This window comes from Chlorocebus sabaeus, chromosome 19, assembly GCF_047675955.1.
Source record: "Chlorocebus sabaeus isolate Y175 chromosome 19, mChlSab1.0.hap1, whole genome shotgun sequence".
Classification (NCBI taxonomy): domain Eukaryota; kingdom Metazoa; phylum Chordata; class Mammalia; order Primates; family Cercopithecidae; genus Chlorocebus; species Chlorocebus sabaeus.
Genome location: NC_132922.1, coordinates 13,379,884 through 13,401,407, shown reverse-complemented (window position 1 = coordinate 13,401,407; position 21,524 = coordinate 13,379,884). Strand labels below are relative to the sequence as shown.

Sequence of the window (21,524 nt, the reverse complement as noted above, 5' to 3'; positions counted from 1 at the left end):
TCTCCTCCCTGGAAAATAAGGGGCTGGCTTCAGGTGCTCAGTGGTTCCAGATGTCCCCAACACAGATGTAGCCAGAAGATAGTTTCTGATTCTTCAGGGGTGGAGCCCCTGGCCCTAGCTCCCTGTGTCAGGGCCCCTCTGGCCCTCAGGATCCCTCCTCTTCCTTCCCCATCCGAGAGCCCCACTATGACTCCAACTCCTAGCATCACTGGGCATGATACAGACCTCCCCTCTCTAACCCTTCCCTGCCTACATGCCGCCATACCTGAAATTTCACCATGATCACTTTCACTCATCCATCCACCTCCTCGGGATCCGACATTCCAAGGGCACTTGTGTTTATTCAGTTCCTGCTCTTTGCTGTCAAATCACCCTTTGGCACCATTATCTGATACCTGAGGCTAAGTCCCTCAGCCCGGAGTCTCCATTCCGCCTTCCCTGATTCTCTGACCTCCCCCAGCCCAGGGGCAGAGAAAAGGAGGAACCACTCCACACCTCACAGCACACATGCTCACATGTACACATCATGTACACATGTGCAACACAGCCATAAAAACACACACGGCAGGCTGGGTGCAGTGGCTCACGCCTGTAATCCCAGCACTTTGGGAGGCCGAGGTGGGTGGATCTCAAGGTCAGGAGATTGAGACCATCCTGGCCAACATGGTGAAACCCTGTCTCTACTAAAAATACAGAAATTAGCTGGGCATGGTGCACGTGCCTGTAATCCCAGCTACTCAAGAGGCTGAGGCAGGAGAATTGGGAGAATTGCTTGAACCCGGGAGGTGGAGGTTGCAGTGAGCCAAGATTGTGCCACTGTACTCCAGCCTGGTAACAGAGTGAGACTCTGTCAAAAAAAAAAAAAAACATGTACATCTTTATGCACAGACACATGTAGAAGGTATATGCCACACACACACACACCTGTGCACTGCCTCACACACTATGACTCACAAATACACTAGTAACAGTCACCATCCACTGTGCCCTTCCTTTCTCTGTGCTAGGCTCTGTAACATGGTCTTGCACGCATCACATCACACCACCAAAAGTGACCGCCATCTGCACTGTGATAGACAGAAAAAGACCCTACCCTCGTCAGGAATACTTTGGCTGCATGTAACAGAAAACTAGACCAAGAGAGACTTAAACAAATAAGCATTTAATTTTCGTACAGAACCAGATGCTGGAGGGAATAGCTGGGATGATTGTCTTGGCCTTTCCTTCATGGTAGCAAGGTGGCTGCCCCAGATCCAGCCATCACACCCACATTCACAGCAGGAAGATGGGGAGTGGGCTGCAAAACCTTCCCCAGAAATGTCTCTATTGGATTTGCTTAGTTCCCTGTGGCCAGAGCTGGTCCCATGGTAGCCCCTAACAGCAAGGGAGGCTGGGAAATGAGCAAAAAGGATCATCACGATTGGCTGGGACCCATTATGCTCCATCATCTGGGTCCCAGCATGCTGAGGATCCAAACCAAATCTGGTCCTGTTAGCAAGGGGTAGGGAGCAAGGAGCTTTGGGAGATTGGTTGGCAACAACAGCAGGTGCTTCAGACCCTGGATTCTGCCATCATTCCCATATCCCTTCAGGAACTCAGGACCCAGGTGAGGGAGGCAGCAGTGGACGGCCCAGTGCTCGAGCCCCAGGGGAATGACTGAGAGACATGAGCCAGGGCCAAGGGCCAGACCCCACCCAGAGGCCATGTCACTGCCTAAAGGGTTAGGACCCCTGAGCCCCAGGCCAGCTCAAGTGCCCCCTGCCCTTTTTCAGTTCAGCCTCCTGAGGCAGTCTAGCCCCTGGAGCTTCTCTGGCCATCACCTGGTCCACCTGGTCCCCTGGGCTGTCTAACTCACCTCCCAGGGGCCTGGGGTACCTTCAGTGCCAATTGCCACCCAGATCCTGGGCTTGCCAAACACCCAAAGGCCCTGCCAGGGACTGCCTATCACAAGACACTTGCTAGGGACCCTCAGTGCCACCTTGCGAGCCAAGGCACACCTAGAAGCCTCTGCCCAACCTTTGCCCAGCAGTTCAGGATTCATCGGGCACCCAGCTGAGGACACCAGGGTGTATCTGGGTACAGGAGACAATGGAGGGAGCGAAACCTGCAGAGAAACCAGAAAAGGACAGGATGGTCACCCCCACTTCTGCTCTCAGCCCACTCTCCTAGGTGGACACATGCCACAGAGACGATTTGGAGCAGGGTTTCTCTAACTCAGCACCACTAACACTTAGGGCCAGAGAATTCTTTGTCGTGGAGCCGTCCTGTGCCTTGCGAGATATTTAACAGCATTCCTGGGCTCTACCCACAAGATTCCAGTAGCATCTTCCTGAATCGTAATAATCAAAAATGTCTCCAACATTGCCAGATGTCCCCTAGGAGACAAATCACCCCTACTTGAGAACTGCTGGTTTGGAGAAACTTCAAAAGCCAGAGAAGCCATAAAGAGACCTCAGCTAAGGCCAATCATCTGACCATATGCATCTGAATCTCTAAGTGGCTCCAGACCCATTTGACAGTAATCTATGACTTCTAAAATCTGTGGGCTTTGAGGAAATTTAACAGCAATTCTTAAAGCTCTTGTCAGTATAGCTATGGCTTACACACTTCTGCTGACGGGAGCTCATTCTATTAGAAGGCAGCTTCATTCATCTTGGAATTTTGAATTTTTGTTCCTATATCGAGTCAAATTCTGTCTCCTTGTAATACCCAACTTGTTCAATGCAGCCTTGGCCGCAAGGGCCCTCAGCATCGTGGGAGCCCTCTGCCCCGGGAGAGGCAGCACTGCAGAATGTCAAGGCCAGGGGCCCTGGTTCCCCCAAGCATCGCAAGCGTCCAGACAGAGCCTACAAAGGCCTTGGAGAGGCCCCCTGCCACGTCCCCAACTAAATCTGACACCATTCCTTCCTCTTCTCCACATTCTGGTCACACAGGCTCCCTTTCCTACCTTGAGCAGGTCAAGGCCTGTCTCCTGCCACCAGGTTTTTGCATATGCTGTCCCCTCTGCGGGAGCGATTTGCCACCTGCTCTTCTCCTAGCGAACTCCTGCTAGCCCTTCAGGTCCTTCACGTTACCTCCTCAGAGAAGCCTTCCCCGACCAGCCACTACTCCCCAGTCAATATCAGGGCTCTGGCTTACTCTCCCATAACAGCCTGTACTTGCATACTCACCCTCATCCCCTACACACACAGTCTCCCGGACTCCCCATCCCCCAGGAATCCCTCTGGATAAGTCTCTGTCACTCAAGTGGACCCAGAGTTCACCCATGCCCTCCTCTACTCATTACCTCCCTGAGTCTCTGCTCAGTCCCCAAAGGTAGGATCAGGCCTCCTTCCCCAGTTTCCAGACCCACTGCATGTCACTACAGGGAGCAGAAATGGAAATAGAAGGGCTGGGGCCAGTCCAGCTGCCCAGAGATGGAACAGACGGCCACAGGAGGGAGGAGCTCCCCATGGCTGGAGGCATGCAAGGTGAAGCCAGCCCATCAGTTGGTGGAGATGCTGGGAGGGGTCAAGCATCAGTTTTGGGGTTGGACTGATGGGCCCAGAGTCCATGTGTCCCCTCCCCCTACTCCTCTCCACCCCCATCCCACCACCCCTGGCCAGCATCACAAGCTATAGCTGGGCCGGGGGCAGCGGCTCATGCCTGTAATCCCAGCACTTTGGGAAGTTGAGGCAGGCGGATCACTTGAGGTCAGGAGTTAGAAGCCAGCCCGGCCAACACGGTGAAACCCCGCCTCCGCTAAAAACACAAAAATTAGCCAGGCATGGTGGTAGGTGCCTGTAATCCCAGCTACTCGGGAAGCCGAGGCAGGAGAATCGCTTGAACCCGGGAGGTGGAGGTTGCAGTGAGTTGAGATCGCACCACTGCACTCCAGCCTGGGCGATAGAGCGAGACTCCATCTCAGAAAAAAAAAGAAAAAAAAAAGAAAGAAAAAGGAAAAAAAAACAGCCATGGCTGGCAGGTGCTGGTGTGTGGAAAGGAAGCTGCATATCACAGGCTATGTTCCAAAACTGCTCTAGACCAGTCAGGAGCGGATTTGGATGACCCATCTCCCCGTGGCCAGTTCTGGGCAGAACTGGAAGGCATTATTCCAACCCTTTACCTACCTAAAAGAAGCATTTAAGAGTATCAAAGAAACAATAAGTCCAAAAGAGATAAAATAAAAATCCCACATTAGAACCTGAAGTTCCACCATGAGAGCATTGCCTGTGCTCAGGGAAGGCATTTCAGCCTTCCAGGGACTCCTGAAGAACCCAGAAGACTGGGGCTGGGACAGCTCTTCAGATCCACGATGTCCAGTGTCCAGGTGTTACTAATGGGAGACTGAGTCCCAGAGAGGGCAAGACACTTGCCCAAGGTCACACAGCAAGCCAGTGGCAGGGTCAGAAACTGAAATCCACTCCGTCCACTCCTAGCTCTGTGCTGTCAGCCACCAAAACCTGTCCAACTCCGCTCCCTCCCAGCTCCCCCATGCTTGGATGCCTGGACTCAGCCCCCACTCCTCCCATGCAAGGTTCCAGCCCTCAGACCCACCTGGAGGGGTCCTCCTCCGGGGAGAAGGGGCCCTGTAGCTTAATGACGTTGAGTTTCCCCTCAAAGACACCGTAGCTGAGGGTGACCTGGGCAGGGAGATAAAACAGTGAGTGTTGGGGTGTCGCACTGGGGATCCCCACAAGGGGGCAGCATCTTGGCACAGGTGGAGGAGGGCGTTTAAGCTGCAGGGAAAGCTGCCCCGGAACCTGAAATTCCCCACTGGTGGTGGGAGCTCACCCCACGCCCCAAGGCACTTCACAGCTGGAAAAGCACTGCCATGCCCTTAATCCCATTTGCTCCCTCAAGAGTTGAGCTCCCCTGAGAGACTGGAACAATACCGCACCTACAGATTTGGAAACTGAGGCTCAACAGGAACAGTCACCTTTCCAGTAAGCTGCATGCCTGGACTAGAATGGAGGTTTTCTGAGACTCACTGGAGGGCCCTGGCACATCCCTCTTCACCGGGAGCCTGTACTGCACCAGTCAGTGATGACATAGATCATGATTTCAGCTCAGAGTCTGCAGAGCACAGTGGTTAAAGACTGTGGGCATAGGGACCACCCAGCTAGGGTTCCAGTGCCCCTCTGCCCTATATTAGCTGTGTGCCGTGGTCAGTTCAGCTCGCTGGGTCTCATTTTCCCCATCTATAGAATGGGGATAATGTTAGTACTGACCTCGTGTAAATACTGTGAGGAAACAGAGAGTTAAAGAAGGGTGGCTGGGCTCGGTGGCTCATGCCTGTAACCCCAGAACTTTGGAAGGCTGAGGCAGGTGGATTACTTGAGGTCAGGAGCTCGAGACCAGCCTGGCCAACATGGTGAAACCCTGTCTCTACTAAAAATACAAAAAATAGCCTGGCATAGTGGTGGGTACCTGTAGTCCCAGCTACTCAGGAGGCTGAGGCAGGAGAATCACTTGAACCCAGGAGGTGGAAGTTGCAGTGAGCCAAAATTGTGCCATTGCACTCCAGCCTGGGCAACAGAGTGAGACTCCATCTCAAAAAAAAAAAAAAAAGAAGAAGAAGGGAAAGCCCCCAGCGTGGTGCCTGGCATTATGGGTACTCAGGATACCCTAACCATCAGGGTGCCCTGGTGTGGGCTGCCTCAAATCTGCCTCCTTTTCCTGGCTTAAGGCCCTGCCATCTTAATAGGACCAACCTCACATCCCAGTTCCAGGCCTGGCCAATCGACACTAACTCCAGGTGCTGGTAGGAGATCAGTCACGTGACCCAAGCTAAGTCGTCAGACCCATGAATGCCAGCCCTGGGATCTGAAGGAAGGAGGTGCTCTCCTCCGATGGTAGGGGGAAAGCTGGGGCTGCCATCTTGCCAACATGAAGGCTGAGCCTGCTTGAGGACGGGCCAACTTGGGGGAGAGCAGACTAGAGTGGAGAGAGTCTGGGAGGCCATCTGCACACCTAGACCCCGCCAGACCTAGCCAGCCAGGCCCTCAGCTTCTCAGTTATGTGAGCTAACCATTTCCTTTTCCAGTTAGCCAGTCTATGTTGAGTTTCTGTCACACTGTTGGGCAGGAGATTCTGGGGACAGCCAGGACCATCTACAGCGTCACAGGGCAGCCTCTCCGAGGCAGAGCCAGTTGGACCTGTATTACCTGCCAGGTGGTGGGATGGGGTCCCCCTTCTCCCCCAGCCTAACGTAATGCTGAGCATCCCCCCGAAGACCCACTCCATCCCGGTAACCTTAGGGTTGGCAGGAACAGCACTGAGCAATGGATAGGGGAGTTTTGATGAAGCAGGGGTCTCCCAACGGGTAAAATCAGAAAGGGCCAGCTGGGCTCCCCGGGAGGAATGTGGGGAGGATGGAAGACTGAGTAGAGGCAGCAGTGGGGAGCAGGGTGTTGGGAACCTGGAGACAGCCTCATCTCATCTGTTCAGGTCCTTCCGGCTGGCATTTGAGGACCAGATCAAAGAATTTCAGCTTCACAAATGCTAATCCTTGAGGGTTAGAAGTGAAGGGGTTGAGTCCCTGTGTACCCTTAGGGGGTCCTTTGCCATCCTAGGCCTCAGTTTCCCCATCAATAGGGAAGAGCCAAGCCCCATAATCTGGAGTTCCAGGTTTCTTTCACACACCAGGAGTGAGGGTTGGAGAGACCTCATGTTCCTTTGGTTCCCCCTTCCCATTTGCCACCTGCCCCAAGGCCAGCTCACCTGTTCTGGGAGCTGCGCAGTCCTCAGCAGCTGCAGGGTCTCCAGGTGGGAGTGGAAGAGGGGGCTGGGCTGCAGGCGGCCACCCAGCTTGCACTCAATGATATAGCCCATGGTGCAGTCATCAGGCAGCCGGATGAGAGCGGATGTGTCCATGAAACGGGAGCCGCTGAGAGACAGAGCCAGACTGTAGACACTGGCCCAGGCCCTCCACACCCAAAGCCATGGGCTACCCCATGAAGGCCCTCCCCTGGGACAAGCTGGCGAGCAGAGCACCTGCCTCCTGCTTACTGTATGACCTTGAGCAAGTCGGGAACCTTGGGGAGCCTCAGCCTCAGTCTCCTGTTCTATGAAATGGGGATGCTAATGGCCCTGTCTTCACGGGGCTATTGTGAGGATTAAACGGGAAATGGAAAGGTGAGGCCCTTTATAAATGTAGCCTTTCCTTCTCTCCCTGTCTTGTTATTCATTCATTCACTCATTTATTCATTGCTGATGCCAGATACTACGCTAGGGCTGAGGATACAGAGATGAGAAAGAAACGCTTCCTGCCCCCAACAGCAGTCCCTATTCTGGAGGGAGACAGAGCAGGGAGCAGGTCTTTCAAAGAGTGGTGCTAAGTCAGAGGGAAGTACGCTGTCTGGGGGTATAGGAAGAATCAGGCAGGCTTCCCAGAGGAGGTGGTAGTTTTTTGTGTTTGTTTGTTTGTTTGTTTTTGAGACAGAGTCTCCCTTCATTGCCCAGGCTGTAGTGCAGTGGTGCAATCTCGGCTCACTGCAACTTCCGCCTCCCGGGTTTAAGCAATTCTCCTGCCTCAGCCTCCCAAGCCCGCCGCCACACCCGGCTAATTTTTGTATTTTTAGTAGAGACGGGGTTTCACCATGTTGGCCAGGCTGGTCTCAAACTCCTGACCTCAAGTGATTCACCCACATCAACCTCCCAAAGTGCTGGGATTACAGGCATGAGCTACCTAAGCAGTCTTGCAGGATGGGCTGGAGTCAGCCAGCGCTGAGGGGAGAGAGGAATAGAGTCCCAGGCAAGGACTTCAACTGGCCGCACACACCGCATTTATGCTGCTGCCCTGGGTGCTTGGCCAAGGGGCAAATGGGTGCAGAAATCCAGCCTGTACTCCCCTCCCCAGCCTTCGAGCCCTCAAGCTGCACCTGCAGGATTTGGAGGCAGTGGGCTTTTTCTAATTCACACAAAGGTAATTTAGAGGTTGGCAGAAGCCTGGGTGGGGGCATCCCAGGCACAGGGATGACCCTGGTCATGTGTACACACACAGTTCTGTGGACATGCCTCAGGACAATGAGCCCGCTCTTGTCCTGGGGGGCCCCTCCTAGCCAGGCAAGGCAGGGCAGGCTTGGGTAGTAGCAAGGCTTGCAGACCATGGAGCCAAACCCAGCAGCTGAGTGACCTTGAACCTGGCTGACCTCAGACTGGCTTCATCTCAGCGCCTCAGTTGCCTGAGATCTAGAAACACAAGGCTAAGGCCACCTTCTCCCCGAGGCGTTGTGATCCTGTTGCTGGAGCACAGAGCTGGTTCAGAGTCAGCCTCAATACAAGAGAGTGGCCGCTGATGGTGCTGTTAATAACAACAACAGCCGGGAAAGACCTCCAGAGGCCAGGCCTTGCCACTTCTGGAATACCAGTGTCCCACCCCCACACACTGCGGCCTCCACTACCCCTGAGATCCCCTCATGATATTAGGAGTGATATCATCTCCCTTAGACGGTATGACGAGTAATACCACAGGGTGTACACCCACTGTGATATTAGGAGTAACATCATCTCCCTTAGATGGCCCAGTGTAGTGTACATGGGGCTGACCCAGCTCAAATACCACCTCTTCCTGGAAGTCTTCCCTTCTGCCCTCAACCAGAAGGCCCTTCTCCCTCCTCTGAAAGCCCTTACATTTGGCCTTCGCCTCCCCTACGGCACTGACCAGTCAGAAAAGGGCAGCAAATAGCACCTACCAGGGCCAGCCCAGACATTTTCTCATTGAACCCTTACCACACCACTGGCCATTGTATTATCAGGCCCATGTGCAGACGGAGGGACTGGGGCTCTTGGAGATGATTTGACTCGCCTGTGTGTGGCAAGTCATGCACTCGGCCGCGCAACCCCGAGGGCAGGTGGCAGGTGGTTTGCTCGCCACTAACTGCCGCACTGTGACACACATGAATGAGGAGCAGCTTCTCCTGAGCTCACTCTCAAAGCCCTTCCTGCTGCCAAGGCCCCTCCTGTACCCCAGCCGCCACCCCCTCCCTGCCTGCCTTGGGGTCTCTGCTTACCTGGCCCACGGAGCCATCTTCAAAGCCAGTTTGCGATTGATGCAGAAGCCAGCACCCCCGGTGGCGAACCAGAACTGTACCAGCCTCTGAGGGAGAGGAGGCCAAGGGGCAGAGTGAGCCTGGGGGGATTTGTGGGGGAAAGGGACAGCCAGACCACCTTTCACCCCCAACCCGCATGGCTCAAAAGCTCTTTATTTTGAATCTCACTAGAATCTCGCTACAGCCTGGCACTACTGTGCCCATTCTATAGATAAGAAAACACAGGCCCGAAGTCACATAGTTAATTAGGAGTGATGAGGTCACTGGTCAGACTCAAGTCCAGCTGGATTCCAGTTAAAGGGGACGAGTACTGGTTTACCCACTTGCCCCTTGGCCAGGCATCCAGGGCAGCAGCATTAATGGGGTGTGTGCGGTCAGTTGAAGTCCTTGCCTGGGACTCTGTTCCTCTCTCCCCTCAGCATTGGCTGACTCCAGCCCATCCTGCAAGACTCTGTTTAGGTGGCTCATGCCTGTAATCCCAGCTCTTTCTTTGGGAGGCTGAGGTGGGTGAATCACTTGAGGTCAGGAGTTCGAGACCAGCCTGGCCAACATGGTGAAACCCTGTCTCTACTAAAAGGCCACTGTGCCCCTTTCCCCTCACTCCACGTGGCTTGGGAGGGGCTGCCAAACACCGTACCTGCTCTCCTGGGCCACAGAGGTGGGCCTAGGTTGACGGGGCCTGAGTGTGCAGAGGAAAGATGTGGCTGGGAAACAAAGGTCAGGCTGTGTCCAATACGGATCACTAACACTTTCTTTTTTTTTTTTTTTCAGAGACAGAGTCTTGCTCTGTTGCCCAGGCTCAAGTGTAAGTGCAGTGCTACAATCTCGGCTCCCTGCAGCCTCCGCCTCCCGGGTTCACACCATTCTCCTGCCTCAGCCTCCCAAGTAGCTGGGACTACAGGCGTGCACCACCACACCCAACTAACTTTCGTATTTTTTAGTAGAGACGGGGTTTCACTATATGTTGGCTGGCCAGGCTGGTCTCAAACTCCTGACCTCAGGTGATCCATCCGCCTCGGCCTCCCAGAGTGCTGGAATTACAGACATGAGCCACCGCGCCTGGCCTCAGATCACTAACACTTTCTAGTGTTGACTTCGTGCCAGGTCTCATTCCAAGGACTTGGATAGATGACCTCATTTCATTCTTTCTTTGTTCACAACCACTCTTTGAGTAGGGGTTGCTATTACCCATTTCACAGATTAGGAAACTGAGGCACAGAGAGGTGAGGTGACCTCATCAAGATCACAAAGCCAGGAGGTGGCAGGGCTGCCATGTAAACCCAGGGAGTCAGGCTCCAGCACGCAGTTCTCCACCCCAGAGGCAAATGGCTTAGGCAGAGGTGAGTGGCCAATGGCGAAGTGGTATGGGAGCCTGGGGGACCCCCTGGCTCCCCTGGAATCACTCACACACAGAGCCCCAGGGCCCAGAAGAATTTAATTAAGGTTCAGAGGCTGATTAGCTACTGATAATTAAGGTTTTGTGTTTTCTGCTCTTGTTTTTTTCCTAATGAAGCAGATGGTGACCTGAGAAGGGAGGTTGAGCCCTGCTGTGTGCCCAGCTCCTGCACCAGGCACTGCCTCTAGAGAGGGACCTCCCGACCTGCCTTTTTCCTTGGGCCAAGGGAGCCCTAGGGCCTGGACCACTCTAACACCTGATATCCAGTGGGTCCTGGGGACAGGGAAAGAACCATGCAATATTTGGGACATACTTATACTAAAAAATTCCTCATTATTTATTTGAAAGTCAAGTTTAACTGGATGTAGTGGTTTTTCATTTATTTGTTTAATGAATCTGGCAACCCGAATCAGCATCCATCCAGGTCAGGAACTGAGGTGGGTATGGAGCCCCCTGTTGTGCCAGGTGTCAACTCTTCAGTCACAGGCTAGTGGAGGTGTCTGGAGAGAGAGGGTGCCCAAGGAGGGGAAGTGGGGGAAGGGTTCTGGGGCTCAGGCAGCAGCAATTGATCACCCAGCCCCACAGTATTCCAGCAATTTTTTTTTTTTTTTTGAGACGGAGTCTTGCTCTGCCACCCAGGTTGGAGTGCAATGTCGCCATCTCAGCTCACTGCAACCTCTGCCTCCCGGGTTCAAGCGATTCTCTCTCTCAGCCTCCCAAGAAGTTGGGACTACAGGTGCACGCTACTATGCCCGGCTAATTTTTGTATTTTTAGTAGAGACAGGGTTTCACCATATTGATCAGGCTGGTCTTGAACTCTTGACCTCAGGTGACCCACCCACCTCAGCCTCCCAAAGTGCTGGCATTACAGTTGTGAGCCACTGCCCTGGCCGTTCCAGCATTTTAACAACCTGCACACCTACATGGTCACATGAGGTGGCTGGGAGCCCTGCTGTGGTGTCACGCAGCCTCAGCTCACCTGGAGGCTCCCTGAGTGACCAGGACAATCCGTGGTTCCTAGAGGACGGAGGCCTCACTATGTACTATCTCTGTGCCACGGCTGCATGATCTCAGTCTCCTCATTTCACAGAGGAAGAGACTGAGGGTCAAAGAGGGGAAGCCGCCATCCCAAACCCACATGGGGCCAAACCCGGAACCCAGAACCCCTCTCACCTCTCTAGCACACCCCCGCCCCTGGGACTGGCCCGGCCCTGGGACCAATGGGCCAAGAGGCAAAGGAGGAGGAGAGGGACCCACCGTGCGGTTGTGGGGCTGTGGCTCTGAAGCGTGGATGGGCCGGTTCAGGCTGGGCCTTCCCACGTAGACGTCGCTGGCCAGCGGGAAGGCTCTCAGCAGCTGCAGCAGCGCTCTTGGGTTCACATAGTTGTCATCGTCCACGTGGCAGAACCACCTGTAGGGATGAAACAGGGACAGTGAACTTGTTAGTGGGGGGTGTTCCAAGCCAGGGTCCCCAAGCACCCCCACAGTCGGTCAACAGTAACAGAATGGGGGTGGGCTGGGGGAGGCTGACATTTAAGGCATCTGTTTTGTGCCAAGTTGCATATTGTGTAAGCTCGTGAGGAGGGTACCCACTTCACAGTTGAGGACCAAGACTGAGAGGTTAAGACACTCGCCCTGGCCAGGTGTGGTGGCTCATGCCTGTAAGCCCAGCACTTTAGGAGGCCGAGGCGGGTGAATCACTTGAGGTCGGGAGTTCGAGACCAGCCTGGCCAACATGGTGAAACCCCATCTCTACTAAAATTCCAAAAGTTAGCCAGGCGTGATGGTGGGCATCTGTCATCCCAGCTACTCGGGAGGCTGAGGCAGGAGAATCGCTTGAATCCAGGAGGCGGAGGTTTCAATGAGCCAAGACTGCACCATTGCACTCCAGCCTGGGCGACAAGAGTGAAACTATCTCAAAAAAAAAAAAAAAAGTCATTTTCCCAAGGTCACATATCCAATCCTGAATGGCAGGACTGGAACCCAGCTGGACTTCATCTGCCCACTGCCTGCTAGGGGAGTGGGGGCTGAAGTCAGACCCCAGGAGGCCCACGGGTTATTTCCTCTGGGCCCAGACCACACCTATCCCCAGAGACCCAGGAACACTCGCCTAAGCCCACTGGCCAAGAAGGTGTCGAACTCAGCAGCCATCTTGCAGGACAGAGCTGGGTGGCTGTGTTCTGCGGAGCAGTTGGTGACCACAAGGTGGGACCCTGGAGAAGTGAGAGGGAGTCAGGGGACCCTGCCCAGCTCCCCGCTTCGCAGCCCTGAACACAGAATACAGAGCAAGGCTGGACTACAGGGAGCCTGGAGCGGCCCACCCACTCCCATTTTACACATGGTAACACTGAGGCCCGGGGAAGGCAGACCTGCCCAGGACCACAGAGCTAGTGTACAGCAGGCTGGACTGGGACTCAGGTGTCCAGGGCCTTATCCAGCACAGCTCTTCCCCTACCCATGCCCACACCAGTTTCCAGGGAAGAGGCCCACTTCCCTCCTGGGCAAAGGGGGATCCCCACATGCCAAGGGTGGGCAGCCCATTTCCTGGAAACCCTCAAGCCAGGACACAGCCGCCCCAGCTTTCCTGGGCAACAGCTAAAGACCCCCACCCAGGCAAGGCTGAGTTACCCAGTCTCTCCTGGAGGCCTTTGTCTGGACTGTCGGTGAAGACGAATGTCTAGGAAGGAGAAGAAGGGGTCAGGACTCACGTCGGCCCAAGCGACACCCCAGACCAATCCACAGCCCACCAACACCAGGCCCCAGATGGACTCTGTACTCCTCCAGTGACACACACACCCCTCTCATGGTCACACGCTGCTTCAGGACAACATATAACACATACGACTCAGCCTTTGTAGACACACAACTTCAGGATGTACACAGCCCACAGTCTAAACACATACCCTCGTCCCCTTTCCAGAGGAGCCACAGGGACCCAACCACAACCACACACCTGGGCAGCATCTCACCCTTTTCTATCACATACACACACACACACACACACACACAATCACAGCTGCACTCGGCTCCTCCACAGTCACATAACACAACCTTAAACCCATTATCAGGACATAAACTGTATGTGAACAGACCCACGCCCACGCCCTGGGACACTGCGCCACTAGGGAGACATCACACCTTCACAGCCACACAAACCCCCTGTGAAAGCCATCTCGGAAATACTGCCTCACAACCCAGTCCAGCTCTCCCAGATTGGACATGCACCTGCCCCCAGCGACCCTCAAACCTCCAAGGCAGGTGTTTTCATCTGTTCTCTTCCCAGACGACGAAAAGGAGGCTGAGCGATGGACCAGGGTTGGCAAGTGCCAGGCTGACATTCGAACCCACGGACCTCTCCCTGCCGCCTCCCAGGCAGCTAAAGCTGCTCAGCCCCTACATAATCCAAACCCAAACTCTGAATGAGAGGTACAGGAAGCACATGGATGCGACAAAGACAAGCCAGGCTGGGGACAAAGACGAGCCAGGCTGGGGACTGGTGTCCTTCCCATTTCACGCCCGGCCCAACACGGGCAGAGCTTCTCAGCTGCCCAAATGGGTCCTCTCACTCAGTGAGCACCTCAAGGGCCTTCGAGGGCCTCCCCAGCCCTGGGACTGCCCGGCCCAGGACTCAGGACAATTCTGGACCCTTTCCAAGTGCCCCACCTCTTTAAAGCCCCCAGACTCTCTCAGCCCCCACTGGCGCCACACTCGTGGCTTAGCCCTGTCCTCCCTCGAAGCTCAGGGCCTCCAATTGCAATGCTCCCCTCTGCTTACCCACAATCCCCTCCCTCCTTTCCAGGAATTAGCCCTTCAGATCAGAACAGTCCCCGCCTTGAGCCTCAGTTTACCCATCTACAAAAGGGGTAGATGGCTGTGAGTAGTGGCTGTGAGAATAAAACAAGATTGTGTGTAAAAGATCAAGGAAGAGTTGACAGTGAAGTCAGGCTCATCTACTTGTATTTCAGGAGAAACTGAGGCATAGGAGGCCAAGAGGCCAGGAGCCAGGTTTGACACAGGAAGGGGCAGGAGAGAGCCAGGCTGTCTCCCAAGGCCCATGGCCACAGCCCTGCTTCTGAACCACTATCACCTCTCACTGGACTATTGCAAGACTCTGCCTCTATCCCTCAGACATGTTTTCCTGCCAGGACCAGAATCAGATAACATCCACCTCCACCACCAGCCACTAACACCTTCCATGGCTCCCTACCACCCTTGGGATAAAGGCCAGCCTCCCTGTGGCCAGTGAGGGGCCACCTGGCCACCCTGCCTGATGTAGTCTGATCTCATTACTTCCTGCCCACTCTTGGGGCTTCTCTCTCTGTCTCTCTCTCTCTCTCTCTCTGTGTCTCACACACACACACACACGCACAGGCCCACACCTCTGATCCTCTGCACATGCTGTGCCCTCTTTCCACCCTCTAGCTCCCAGCTCAGGCATCACCTCCGCCAGGAAGCCTTCCCTGACACCCCTCCAGCTACTTTAGGGGCCCCTGCTATGTGTTCCTCAGCCCTCTGTTCCTCCTGTCACTAACAGCAGTTAGCAAAACTCCCTAGTTACAGAAATTTATCTCTCCATCTCTTGATGCCAAACAATGGCATCCTGGAGGCCACAGGCTGGGTCCAATTTGTGTCCTTGTTCCGGCACCTGGCTCTCCTCGGGAAGGCCTGAGCAGTGTCCACCGTCTGAGCCCCTCTCCCTGGGGTCTGTCTCCCACCGTCAGATTTAGCAAATGCTGGAGGTCTCCGGATTTCCGCAGGGGGAAATGTTGGTGGTCCAAGCCTAGGCCCTGGTCCGCTTCTCCACGAAGCCCACTCCATCAGTGATGCCATGCAGCCTCTCAGCTTTAAACACCATCAGGGAGCTGGAGACTCGTGGACACCACCAGCCCTAGCCTCTCCCTGAGCTCCAAACTGTCAAATCCCCTGAAACCACGACACCTCCTGGGGGCTTAACGCATAAAGACTGAGCCCCCGTGCTCCCCAAGACCTGCTCCTCCCTCTCACTGGTTGGAACCCAAAACCTCAGACTCTCTGCTCCTCCTCTCTTCCTCTCACACCTCCCCCCGAGCCTATCATCAATTCAGCTCACCAGCCTCCAAATAGTCTGGGACGCTGCTCTTCCCTCCAGCCCGCCCCGGCCACCTGGGTCCCCTCCACTGGCCACTGTCGTCACCTGCTGCCTGCTTTGCCGCAGGCCCTTCTCCCTGGCCTCCCTGCTCTGTTCTGCTCCCACCCCAAGACTGTTTTCAACACAGCCTCAAGGGATCCTATAAAAGAAGCCAGGCCTTTCCTGCCCTGCCCTCGGCAAACTTTTGCCACCAAACAGCCACCAGATAGTGAAGCACTCTCAAGCTTGGAGCATGGGCCAAATGGGCCGAGGACCATTTCCGGGTGAAGATCTAGTAACCTGAATAAAGCAGAATAGGCACTTTGGGAGGCCAAGGCAAGCGGATCACCTGAGGACAGGAGTTCAAGACCAGCCTGGCCAACATGGCAACACCCCATCTCTACTAAAAATAGAAAAATTAGCCAGGCGTGGTGCACATGCTTGTAGTTCCAGCTATTCAGGAAGCTGAGGATCGATTGAAACCAAGAGAAGGAGGTTGCAGTGAGCCAGGATCACGCCACTGCACTCCAGCCTGGGCAACAGAGTGAGACTCTGTCTCAAAAAAAACAAAAACCAAACCAAAACAAAACGAAACACATCAGCCGTGAGCAGAGTGAGGGAGGGAGCCAGGAAGGCGAGTCCAGGTCCAGAGGGGGCGGGGGCACGGGAGAGGGCAGTGAGGCTGGTGCTTTCAGTCCCTGGGAATCCTAAGGTTGGCACAGAGCAATGGGCAGAGTTTCCTCGGAGCCAAGGGCTGTATTTGACTTGTTTAAGGAGGAGACCTGACAATGGGGAAAACTTCACAGGCAGCCGCAGGAAACAAAGGGACACGCAGGCTGCTAGGGCAGGGGAGGGGTGGCCGGGGACCATCTGCTGCAGACGAGGGGAGGTGTGGGGCTGCTGCCACGTCTCCCCCCAACGAGGGGACCATAGGGAGGAGAAAGCCTCCCCTTGAGCACAAAACCCGCCTCCCCCAGCCCACCCCTCAGCCCAGGACAAAGGCCAGCACACGAGTCCCGGCCCCTGCCACAAGGCCCACCTGCCACCCGACCGCCCTTAACCAGCCAGGCAGGCGCCCAGCGCTGCAGTTAACCAGCTCAGGCCCGGTCCAGACACTCCTGCCCCGTGCAGACGGGGAAACTGCGGGCTGAAAGGGGAGGGCCTTGGCTGAGGTCACAGACAGAAGTGAGCCAAAGGGTGAGAGATGTGGGGTAGCGAGCGAGGGCCTCCCTGTCCTCCCACCTCCTCCTCTATCTCAGCATCCTCCTTCTTTCAACTTCAAGGACAAGATTTCTAGAGTCTGCCCCTCGCCCCTTGGGTCCAGCTGAGTGGATTCATCTCCCGCCTCGGCCGAACCCTGCTCAGTGTTTGCACTGTAAGGCGGGAACATCACGGTCATCACAGCCGATCTCTGGGGCTTACTGTGAGAGTGAAACAAGCAACTCGCCTGATCTACAGCCCTGAGCGGCGGCAAAGCTGCCAGCACCCCCACTCCCACCCCACCGCCTGATTCGCATGTGGGATCGAGCTTGGGACAGGGAAGGGGATGTTCTTGCCTGCCTCTCCTGGCCTGGTACTGCCAGGCACAGCCACCCAGGCTGAAGGCCAAGGACCCTCTCCTGTAGCCCAGTGACCCAGGCCTCACAGGGCTCCCAAGTCTCAGCAGGGAAGAAAAGCACCCAGCCAGGAGCAAGGTTCTAGGTCCCACTGGGCACTGCCCCCTCAGGCCTTCTGCGTGACACCACGTCAGCCAGCACTTCCTCCTCTCTGGCCTCAGTTTCCTCATCCGGGGCAAGGGCAGCACCGCAGTGATGGAGACAAGACAGGAAAGGGCCGTGGGCCACGTGAGGCCACGCTCCCGGGTACACAGACGCATAAACAGGAAGGCCTGCGGGAGGGCCCGCCTTGGCGGCTTCCGCAGGAAGAACCAGGATCTCCCCAAGATGAGAAGCCGTGTGGGGCCCAGAGAAGAGCTGGGGTGCTGGGGGCCAGCTGGGGAAGAGTTAATCCTGAGTATAAGGGCAGAAATCAGGGCAGGGTGCCCCTCCCCAGGAGGGCCTGGCCTCTGCCAGCCATCTTCTCCCCCTCCTTTTGGTCTTCCAGGAGGCCTCAACTATCTCCAAAGACTCAGTCACTTCCTTCCACTGAGCCAGCCGCCAAAGAGGGGACGGATGTGTGTGTGTGTGTGTGTGTGTGTGTGTGTACCCGTTTTCCACCTCCCCCATCAACGGTCCCTAACACCCGACATCACTGACTTTGCTTAAGGAAGATACTGGATGCGAGGAGGGGAAAGGCTGGAAGAGACTTGGCTTGCCGGAGCCATGCAGCCATGTGACAGACACGCCTCTTGTCACGCACATCTAGCACACTCCAGCTCCGTGCATGTGAGCACGCGTACACACACACACAATCCCACCTACTGCCTCACTGAGGCCTCCCCGACCTATTGCCCACCACTGCCTCAGGCACCACCCTTGTGGCATGCGCTCTCCTTCCCTGCCTCAGAAGCAGCCCACAGGAAGCCAGCGCAGGAGACCAGACATGGCAGCCTCGGCACACCCAGGGCAGCAGAGGCATAGCGGGAGGGGCTGTCGGGAAGCCCGAAGGGATGCCTCCCCCAAGAACAGACCCCACCTAGACATTCTCCCCCTATCCTCCACCCCCAGAGCCTGGGCAGGACAGCACCTAGGCTCTGGGTGGAACAGCCTGGCCTGGGCACGGGTCAGGGTCAGGATCTCTTGGAAGCCTCCACCCCAGCTGCCCAACATCCACCATTACCCCCGATGCCAGGCTGGGTCTGGGTGGCTGGGGGTGAAGCCCTCACGGGAGCAGCTAGGAATAGAAGGACCCCCAGGAAGGACCTGGGAGCGTGGAGCAGGGGCCCAGCCTGGCCCCCAAAAGTGGTAGAGTGGTGGGACCTGGATGGACCTGGAGTCAGGACCAGTACAGGGCACAGGCAGGACCACAGGCAGCCCCTGAAGCCGGGAAGAAGGAGAGGGGAAGAGGGTCCCAGATTAGGCAGGTAGCGGGCAGCTTCTCCCATGAGGCAGTCAGGGACCCCAGCCCAGTAGAAAGACCTCTGAGAACCCCTTAGGCCAGGGGACACTCCCAGGGCCCAATGTCACCCACTTGTCACCTGTTCCCTGGTCCTGGAAACCCACGTGTCAAGCAGCAGCTCCAGGCGCAAGCGGTGGAAGGCCCGGGTCGTCTTCACTGCGATGAAGACATCGTGTAGCTGCAGCTCAGGGGGCCGCGGGCTCGGCTGGCTCAGCTCGGGGGTCTCCTGCACCCGCTGCGGGGACAGGTTCAAGTGGTACCGCAGACACAGGAGCCCCATGCACAGGAGGGTGAGGAGGGCTCCAGCCAGGCCCCGCGGGAGCCGGCACTGCATTGGTTGGCCCTGGGACCCCAGACAGCTCAGCCCCCAAATCCCAACCAGACAGGGAGGGGAAGCTGGTCAGGCAGGGGCTCCGGCAGAGGCAAAAGTCTGGCAGGCATCAGGGGCTGGCAAGGAGGGAAGAGGTAGGAGCTGAGGCTCTGGACCCAGAGGCTGAGCCATGGCAGCACGATCTCGACCGCCGCCAGCCCTCCACCTGCTCCCTGCTGTCCGGCCTGCCGCAGCCTCCGGGACCGCCTGGCCCCGCCCCGCTCAGCCCGAGGGGCGGGGCCAGACGAAGGGAACCCCAGACAGACGCGGCTGAAAGGAGGCACCAGCAGAAGGGGCAGCCCCGGCTCTGCCAGCTGCTGCGGTGGGAGGAAGTCACAGCAAACCCTCCGTGCCTGGTGGAAGAGAGGGTCCTCCAGCACCATCCACTCCTGCAGAGAGCTGTCAGCTTGGCCCATTCAACACCGGTTACTTTGGTGTCCTGCTTCATCCAGCCCCCAGCTTTTGCTCACCGGTTTCCTCCGGGATGCTCTCCCATCTTCCACCAGTCTCACCCACATTCCCTCCGCTAGGCTGAATTCTATCTGGACTTCAAAGCTTAAGGGTTCCCTTCTCCAGGAAGCCCTCCGTGATAACCTCTTAACCTTTGGGGCTCCCACAGTTGTTTGCTCAGTTCCTGTGGTCTTCACAACAGCACTAGGACTGTCATTCCCAGTTTATAGCTGAGGACATAAGGCACAAAGGTACAGAATGAGCAAAAACAATCCAGCAACTCAGCTGCAGAGCTGGTGGAACCCAGGTCTCTGGTCCTCCTCAGGTTCACAGGAGGTCCCCTGAGGGCACCTGTCCAGCTTGCCCCAGCCCAGACCTGACTTCACTCCGCAGTCTCTGGAGCTGCCTCTCTCCCAGCACCCAGCCAGTGGACAGACAGAGGGCCTTCTCCAGCCACCACCTCCATCATGTTTCACACAAGCTCACTCACACCTCCTCCCTCCTCCACTCAAAGCCTGCACTGGCTCCCATTTTCTTCAGAACAAAAGCCAAAAAGCACACAGCAGCCCACAAGGCCCTGCGTGAGCTGGCCCCCAAGTTACTCCCACCCCATCTCCTGCTACTCCACTCCAGACCCCTGGGATCCCGGCTGGCCCAGGCATGCGGCCGCCACAGGACCTTGGCACTTGCTGTTCCCACCTGGGCCCCTCCCTAGAGACCTGCACGTCTCACTCCCCCACTCCCTTCTGGTTTTTACACAAAGGTCACCATCTCTGTGAGGCCTTCCCTGACCACGTTGTTAACACTGCAACCCCTCACCGCCTCCTTCCCAGCCCCCAGGCCTGTCCCTCCCAAGCCACTTCACTGTTTTCTCCATCATGCTTTTCATCTTCCAACATTCTGTATGTTTAATTTACTTATTGTCAGCCCTCCTCATGAGAATATCAGGGCAGGATTTCTTTTTTGATCACTGAGTCCCTAATCCCCAGTGCCTAGAACAGTGCTTGGCAGACAATAACTCAATCAATGTTAATTCAACACAACAAAGTACCAGGTGGCTGGCGAAGTGAACTGGCCCTGCTGGGCTCAACCCTGCATGAGGACAGCTTGGGGAGAGGAAAGGAAAACCAACCCTTTGAATCACCCTCTCGTGGGCCAGCCCCCAGCCAGGCCCCTTCACAGGCCATATTCTCAGAATGGTGATGATGCCAGCCTTAGTGATGATCCCAGGCTCTGTGCTCCACAGACCAGGTTCAAATCCTAACTGGGGGCTGGGCGCTGTGGCTCACGCCTGCAATCCCAGCACTTTGGGAGGCCGAGGCAGGCAGATCACTTGAGGTCGGGAGTTTAAGATGAGCCTGGCCAACAGGGTGAAACCCTGTCTCTACCAAAACTACAAAAATTAGCCAGGCATTGTGGCAGGCGCCTGTAATCCCAGCTAGTAGGGAGGCTGAGGCAGGAGAACCACTTGAACCAGGGAGGCGGAGGTTGCAGTGAGCCGAGATGTCACCACTGCACTCCAGCCTGGGCAACAAGAGTAAAACTCTGTCTCAGAAAGAAAAAAAAAAAATCCCAACTGGGCCACTCACTGGCTGTGTGACTCTGGCCTCCATACCCAGGCACCTGCGTGGTCCAGTCTCTGAGACCCTCACCACCTCTCCTCTACACCCACTCCTTGTCTCCTCCCACTAAAGATGGAGCTGTGGCCCCCCAATCCACACCCCAATCCCCTCTCTCAGCTTCCCCATTCCCTTCTCCACCCACCGCCCCAAATCCCCAGTCCTGACCCCTTCTTAAGCATTTTTCTTGTCACACATGGAGATCCAAACCCATCCCTGGAGGCCACAGAGCCCCTCCTTCCTGTCTGCTCCTCTCTCCTCCACTGCCCCTGCCCCCCGTCGGCCTCAGCCCTCTCTGTGTCAACTCCCACAACCCTGCTCCCGCATCCCCAGAGGCTCCCACAGCCTCCAGGGCACAGCTGAAGCTCCCCTGTGCTCCCAACCCTGCACCCCTGGACTTACCCTTCCCAACCTCATTTCTGACCCCATCCAAGGTGGCCAGATCCAACCCGTGCTGCCTCTGAGCTTCTGCCCTTGAGGCTACCCTATGTAG

At 56.1% G+C, this 21,524-nt stretch overlaps 1 protein-coding gene across 2 annotated transcripts; it reads right to left on the bottom strand.

The window, feature by feature from the left end:
* Positions 1-1,146: 1,146 nt before the first annotated feature.
* On the bottom strand, positions 1,147-21,103 carry MFNG (MFNG O-fucosylpeptide 3-beta-N-acetylglucosaminyltransferase). Of its 2 annotated transcripts, XM_007975701.3 has the most exons (8): positions 18,672-20,012; positions 13,057-13,105; positions 12,539-12,641; positions 11,686-11,839; positions 8,994-9,079; positions 6,703-6,868; positions 4,537-4,622; positions 1,147-2,104 (listed from the first exon to the last, which is right to left on the bottom strand). In XM_007975701.3, the coding sequence occupies exons 1-8, from the start codon at positions 18,924-18,926 to the stop codon at positions 2,038-2,040; spliced, it is 966 nt and encodes a 321-aa protein (XP_007973892.1). In that variant the 5' UTR covers positions 18,927-20,012; the 3' UTR covers positions 1,147-2,037. The 2 variants fall into 2 exon arrangements, with proteins under 2 accessions (XP_007973892.1, XP_037863407.1); XM_038007479.2 differs by lacking the exon at positions 12,539-12,641 and having other exon boundaries at positions 18,665-21,103.
* Positions 21,104-21,524: the final 421 nt, after the last annotated feature.